Source organism: Triticum aestivum, chromosome 5B, assembly GCF_018294505.1.
Source record: "Triticum aestivum cultivar Chinese Spring chromosome 5B, IWGSC CS RefSeq v2.1, whole genome shotgun sequence".
Lineage (NCBI taxonomy): Eukaryota > Viridiplantae > Streptophyta > Magnoliopsida > Poales > Poaceae > Triticum > Triticum aestivum.
Window position 1 is genome coordinate 561,951,070 of NC_057807.1, and position 7,315 is coordinate 561,958,384.

At 46.7% G+C, this 7,315-nt stretch overlaps 1 protein-coding gene across 1 annotated transcript; it reads left to right on the top strand.

Annotated features, from left to right (window-relative positions):
* Positions 1 to 5,062: 5,062 nt before the first annotated feature.
* Positions 5,063 to 6,687, top strand: LOC123116930 (leucine-rich repeat extensin-like protein 6). The gene has a single exon (XM_044537796.1). The coding sequence runs from the start codon at positions 5,121 to 5,123 to the stop codon at positions 6,276 to 6,278; it is 1,158 nt and encodes a 385-aa protein (XP_044393731.1). The 5' UTR covers positions 5,063 to 5,120; the 3' UTR covers positions 6,279 to 6,687.
* The last annotated feature ends 628 nt before the right edge of the window (positions 6,688 to 7,315 follow it).

The following is a 7,315-nucleotide window of genomic DNA, read 5'->3' on the forward strand; positions in this document are numbered from 1 at the left end:
GGCCACAAATCTGCACCCACAGGTAGGGGCGGGGACTTCTTTTTGGCAACAAATCAGTGGCCAAGCATTCATCTTAGCCACGTATGCTGATAGGCAGACAAGATAAGATATTTGTTGGTTGCATATATTCACAAAATCACAAACTATCAATTGCTTTGAATTGCTTTAGCTAACTTGATGTCTTGAGGTAGTCTGTGATACTGAACAATAGCACGTTGCTTTTCTTCTTGTTACCTTTGGTTTTGTTTGTTGTATTCTGATCTTGCCCTGTTTGCAATACTAATGACAGAGTTGGTAGATGTCGTCTCTTCCGGATTCTCTACTTTTTTTATCACCCATAGGAAGAAAAATGAAAGCTCTTACACGCACACTTGTTTTTTTTTTTGGCCGGGATAGGCATACTTGTTATGTAATTTTTTTTCCTTTTTGCGAGATGTTATGTAGAATTAAAATCCCAAGAGAGGATTTTTGGCTAAATTTTTGAAAAAACAAAATTTATCTTTTTAAGTAAAAAACTGAAAATAAATGCACAAGTACTTAGAGAAGTATATGACATGTGTATAACATTTCATTATGAAATATGTTTTGATGTGAGTGTAGAAGGATTGATTCGATGTATTGCTTGAGCCTCGTGGGCATATATATATAGGAGTACATGATCAACTTGGAATACAAGGCAAGGTAGAAATAAATCCTACGGTATCATATGTTTCCTAACTAATCATGATACTCACCACCTCTCCACCCCACCCCACCCCCCTCCCCCCGCGCGCAGTCACAACGGTGAGACTAACGAATAATCCGAAGGTAAGCCGAGGCCGACAGACATCCCCCCCCCCCCCCCCCGGTCGTAGCGATCGATGCATCGCGAAAGTCGTGGCTGGAGTAGAAACTGACGAGGTTGCTCAAGCAAGGCAATAGACTTTGTGCCGTTGTCGAGGTAGCCGAGAGCGTAGGGTAGTGTAGTCGTGGTCGAGGCAGCCATGCGAGAGATGCCGTGGTCGATGTCGAGTCGGGGTGGCTGGTGTTGAGGTAATCGGTGTGGAGCCGCATGCGCAAGGAGGCGACTCAAATCGATCGGAAATCGGGAACCAAAAAAGAAGTGCCGATCAAGACGGTCGGTGTGTGAGAGAGAAAACCCGAATTAAGGATTGAGAAAATGACTCTCTAGGGCAGCTGACCAACACGACCGGTAGAAGAAGGTACGGGCAGCGCGGCCCCTGGTGACGATCATGCAGATCGACCGCCCTAGAAGCGGGGCGGGGCTGAAGCGGCGGCGGTGGCAGCTAGGTTTTGGATCGGGGTTAGGCTGATTCCGAGGACAGAGAGGGGATTGGTGGATTGGTGAAATTGATTCAATTTGAGCCTCGCAGGCATAGGAATACATGATCAATTTGGAGTACAAAACAAGGTAGAAATAAATCCTACGCTATCCTATGTTCCCTGACTAATCAGGATACTCAACAGTGAGCAAAAAGAATAATACAAAATCATATATTGCTATAGTGAATAGTTCATGTGCTAGAAGTACATGATTATCTATTTTTGTGCAGATTGCATAAAAATGTTTCGATTTAAAACTTTACAAAGAAGTTGTATACATTCGTAGGTATGTTTGTATTTTTTCCGGACTTTTCTGAAACTTAAAAATAAGATTTATTTTTTATTTTTTCAAAAACCAGGCACGATATCCGTAAAATCCCTTACTACACAGTTGAAAGGTAAAACGACCTCAGAGTTGAATAGGGCTAGAAATGACCTTAGTATCATTTATCAGAGGCTAACTTTCGGTTCGCAACAATTTTTGAATCATGCCTTAGACAATCAAGATTTGTTGTCACATTAAGTTAATTTTTTTTGCAGATGATTAAGTTGTTCTTTTCTTGATTGTTATGTAATTTCTCTTAACTATTGAAGATCTTGACTGCTTTATATGCAAACCCTTGAGTTTTGGGGATTGCACTGGAAAAAGATCGCAAGTTTGAGCAGTCATCCTGTTAGTTATGAACCTACCCCTGTTGCGAGAAGAGAGCCATGGATGGACAAGGCAACCGTAGGTCATCAAGGACTAACAAGAGGATATGACAGCATCTAGCGGCAGGACCGCCGGAGTCGGTAGGAAAAAGAATGTAGCGGCGAGGGTAGGGACTGGAGCCCGGTGTTGACATGATGCCCCGTAGCTGGTAAGGCTATGGCGATGAGTATGACTCATGTTCGAGGAAGGGGCGGTGGCCGCCGAATAGTGTAAATAGTGAGATGTTTTAGTCGAAGCTAGGATGACGTATGTACACAGTGCTGACATGATGCCTCATAGGCCCACCATTAATAAAATTGATGAAAAAATAATACCATCTAGTCCTTCAAGAAAAAATTTCGTGACGGTAATTTAACCTTTACTACTAAATGTGCACGTGCAATGCACGTTGATATTAGAAAGAAAATTAATTACACGTTGATATTAGGTATGATATCAAATATGTGTTAATTATAAGATTAATATAGACGTTGATATTTGTTATGCTATCAATTGCGCGCTCAACATGTTGGAAGGGGCATCACTCGGGCAATCTAGGTCATTGGATTGACATGGTTTGATGCCTCAGATTAATTTGATCTGCCGCTTTGGGTCTTTTTATATTGATATGTATATAGATATTTGGCCATTGATTATGTACAACATCTTGACCAATATCAAGGCCCGGAGGTAGCAACCATCATGGAACGTAACCAGCTTGTGATGAATTTCGCAAAAGTCACATGCACTCAATGTTATCGCGAAGCAAATGCAGTAGCTGATGGGTTAGCAAAAAATTCCTATAGTACTAAATCTTGTAGCTTTTGGGACACCTCGATCCATGTTTTTATTACTCATTTAATTCTAAACGATATGCCAATCATTTGGTGAATAAAGTCTTATTGCAGTAAAAAAAAGAAGCATACATGTTCATATTAAAACATCACCATACCTAAAGTTAGCCACTAAAAGCATCTACAACTGGACCCATCATACGTCTAATCAGACAGCCCGGTCACTGTTTGGGCGGGAGAGGGGAAAAATCACCCAACCAGACCCCTCCCTCCATATGGGGATGTCCGGGTGTCTCAACAGCCCTCCACATCTTCAGTATCCATGGTTAAAAAAGTAAGGTGGAGAGTGGCAACATAGTGATACACACATATATCACTCAACTTGTAGAGTTGAATGCCTATGTAAATGTAACCATAAGCGACAACATATCTGTCCTTCCCTTCTTGTGAAAGAGGCAGCTAGGGCGAAAAGAAATTGCCCCCTCCATGCTCATGAGCCCATGGATTCACCTCCTTTTTGCCCCGATTTGGTGGACAGTCGTGCGGGAGGGGCGGGGGTATCTCGGTGCCTCGGCTCCTGCTAGTAGTTCAAGGTAGAGTCTTTTTGTCTCCGAAGGGGCATCACTCGGGCAGATGACGACTCTTCATCTTCGAGCTCTGACCCTCCTTGAGTTCGTCGCTCGAGAAGGAGTCAATGGAGCTCTTATATAGATTTCTCATATTTCCTCAGGACGAGAGTTTAGGGTTTCTCACCGTGCGTGCATGACGATGAGATTTGGTGTCAAACCATTGAGATCGATTCAAGAATTCAATAATGATGAGTATAGCTTCAGGGCACAGGTCCTTAAGGGCACTTGCATGAAGACTTTTGGGTTGTCATCAACAAGGTTAGGCTAGCTCCAGTAGGGGAGCAACATCAACCGCATGCTGACAGCTTGTTCTGGCGACGATAATGATTGTTCGATGGTTCGGGCTCATCGATGTAATTTTTATTATGTTTTGGGTGCTTGTACTTTTGATGAACTTCTATAATAGATCCTAGATCCGTGTTATTTTTTTAAGGAAAAAATGCAGGTGTAAATATAGATAATATCAATCAAGAATATGACTCGAAGGAGCCACATAGGCCTGGGCTAGAGTCACTTTGGCCATTGTGCATTTTAATGTCTCCCACGTCCGATCCCCGCCCCAATAGAGCGTCTAGCATCGTCGTAGGGCGTGCGGAGGTGTATTTCCACCGGATCTCACGTGATTCGGTCGATGGTGGTCTTCGATGGATTTTTTTGGATCCAGTCTTCATTCATCTTCATTTGGGTGCTTACAGGTTTAATCATTCCGATCTACGACTTTCTTCATCGACAATGGTTGCTATTCTTGTGCGCTGGTCCTATGGAGCCTTGGCACGGCAACTTTTGAACTGTCCACTGAAACAAAGTTTGCCTGGTTCCGGTGAGAGAGGAGCGATGATGGCAGCGAGCCGAAGGCTCGCTTCGGTTCTTGTAGTGTTCTCGGTGGTCAACGAATCTAGTTGTAGTTTTTGTTATCTTTGGTGTTCTTTCTGCTGCCATGATTGATTACGAATGGATCGGGAGTTTCTTCAAAAAAAAAACTATGCCTCTTGTTGCAGTATTTTTGTGTTCATAAAGTGAATGCTAACTAAGCAACCCTTAAAATTGGTTATAATAGGCATGTTGTTAGAGTTGTGTCGAATATTGTGTACAAGGTAGGTTACAATTGGACTTGTAGTTGTATTGTGTTTACATGGGATATGGAGTCGTGTCCTAGTAGGACACTTGTATCCTAGGCCTCTCATATATAGCGGGGGTAGACACACGATATAATCTATGCCAACATAATAGCACAGACGCGCAAGGGGGAGCCGGCAGCATGTGCCGGCGCCCGGGTGCCGGTGTGCAGTATTGTAGCGGTGTCATGGGGAGTTGCGCCCATAGTCTGGCCCCGGGGATGTAGCCATGTCGGTGAACCTCGTTAACAAATCTTGATGTCGTGTCTCGTGTGATTGCTTGGTCCTCGGATGATCAACGGTATGCCTCAGATTTATTCTAACACATGTCATCCCCGAACCAATTAAAGAAAGAAGATACCTTAAAAACATGTAAAGAAAATATTATGATAATCCAGTCAACATCCATGACCAAGCAAAACTAGTGATCATCTTCTCCAACCCCCTCGCCCAAAAACCAGTATATATAACCACCCGAAAATCCAAGACTCTACCACAGCAGTACACACATTCCATCTCTCTCCCAAAGTCCCAAGCTCATAATTAGGCACCCAAAATCTAGACAAAAATGTCACCCCTCTCGAAGCCAAGATTAGCCACAAGAGCTCTCCAACACATCATCCTTCTCGCCCTCCTCCTTCCATGTCTCCCCCAACCTCTCCCCGCCCCCTCCCCCTCCCCGACGCCGGCGCAGCCGTCCCTGCCGCTCTCGCCGTTCAACGAGCGCCTCGACGCGGCGTACATCGCCTTCCAGGCGTGGAAGCACGTCATCACCGAGGACCCCAAGAACCTGACCGCTGACTGGTGTGGCCCCTTCGTGTGCAACTACACCGGCGTGTTCTGCGCCGCCGCGCCCGACGACCCGTGCATCCTCACCGTGGCGGGCGTCGACCTCAACCACGGCCGCATCGCCGGCGTCCTCACCGACCACCTCGGCCTCCTGGCCGATCTCGCGGTCCTCCACCTCAACTCCAACCGGTTCCACGGCACGCTGCCGACGTCCATGCAGCACATGCGCCTCCTTTTCGAGCTGGACGTCAGCAACAACCTCCTCTCCGGCGCCTTCCCGTCGTTCCTCACCTCTCTGCCGTCGCTCAAGTACCTCGACCTCAGGTTCAACGACTTCGACGGCGAGCTCCCGGACGCGGTGTTCGGCCGGCAGCTCAGCCTGGACGCGCTGTTCGCCAACGACAACCGCTTCAACGTGTCGCTGGCGTCGGGGAGCCTGACCAACTCCACAGCGTCGGTCATCGTGCTCGCCAACACCAAGCTGGCCGGCTGCCTGCCGCCGAGCATCGGCGACATGGCCGACACGCTCGTGGAGCTCATCCTGCTCAACACCAGCATCAGCTCCTGCATCCCGCCGGAGATCGGCAAGCTGAAGAAGCTCAAGGTGCTGGATCTCAGCCACAACGAGTTCGCGGGGGAGCTGCCGGAGAGCATCGGGGACATGGAGAGCCTGGAGGTGATCAACGTGGGGTACAACATGCTGTCCGGCGCGGTGCCGGAGACCATCTGCTTGCTGCCGAACCTGAAGAACCTGACGGTCGTGGGCAACTACTTCTGCGAGGAGCCGGTGTCCTGCCTCCACGTCCCCCGGCGCGACGACCGGATGAACTGCATCCCCGACTGGCCGCACCAGCGGTCGCACGAGCAGTGCATCGCCTTCGAGCACCGCCCGCCGGTGCACTGCGGCGCCGACGGCTGCATTCTTCCGCCGCCGTGAAATTAAAGGCTTTCCGCGTGCATGGACGCACCCTACACGTACCGACGTACGCATGACAACGCCGCGTACGTGGTTGGTGTTAGTGGTACAGTACGGCAATTCTAAGCTGCATTTGTGGGGTTTAGGAGCGGTGATCATCAAGACTCATCGAATTAATTCATGGTCGCTAATGCACAGGTTAGTTTCGATTATTAATTTGTGTCGTCGGTGCGCGCGTGCGTGGGTTTGGTGGGTGCAAGGTAAGGTGAGGAGGAATATTGAACTGCAAGTGTGGTGTCCCTTTAGCCTTTTGTTGCTGCACATAAGTGCCACAGCTGATGTAGCTCTCAAAACAAAAGTGTGACATGTAAAATATGGCTAAAATAAGGATTTGAGCAATAAAGTCACTTTACGACTGTTTTGCGATGTACATTCTTTTCTTCTTTTTTGGGTTCTATAGTTGTATTTTGAAGTGTCAAACTCTGCTCTTTCTGTATTACAAATAATACATGTCACCATTTGAACATAGAGCTTCAGGTGCTGCATCGTATTGAACATGGGTCCACACTTTTTTTCCGGCAAAAGGACCGCTATAGGAACTATCCACAACCAAAAAAACTTCAAAGGGGGTAAAAACTAAGAAAACTTTCACTAAATGGTAGTCTACATTGAAATATTCAAAACATCTTATATTTGTGAACGAGGGAGTACATTATATGTGAAAAAGCTTGCGGCGAATTCAAACTCTTGAAATCGCACCCTATGCCAAATTGCTTTTATATAATGCACAAACTACCATATGGCCTCTCACTTGTTTTGACAAAGGATTACCCTTGATCTCTATGCAAGCATTTTTACCATTTTCTATGCTTACGTCTCAACTAGAAAAGTTAAAATGATAGGGCAGTAAAAGGGCCCAGAAATGCATGTCCACTAGTTGAAAGACCTGGTCGTTACCTCCCCCCCCCCCCCCCCCCCCCCCCCCCCCCACCCCAAAAAAAGACCTAGTCGTCGCAAGCTTGTACCATTTTTGGTGTTCACTTTCTTGAGACGAATTA

Excerpts from the sequence above, each read along its gene's own strand:
- LOC123116930 (XM_044537796.1), top strand. The coding sequence starts at position 5,121 with ATGTCACCCCTCTCGAAGCCAAGATTAGCCACAAGAGCTCTCCAACAC.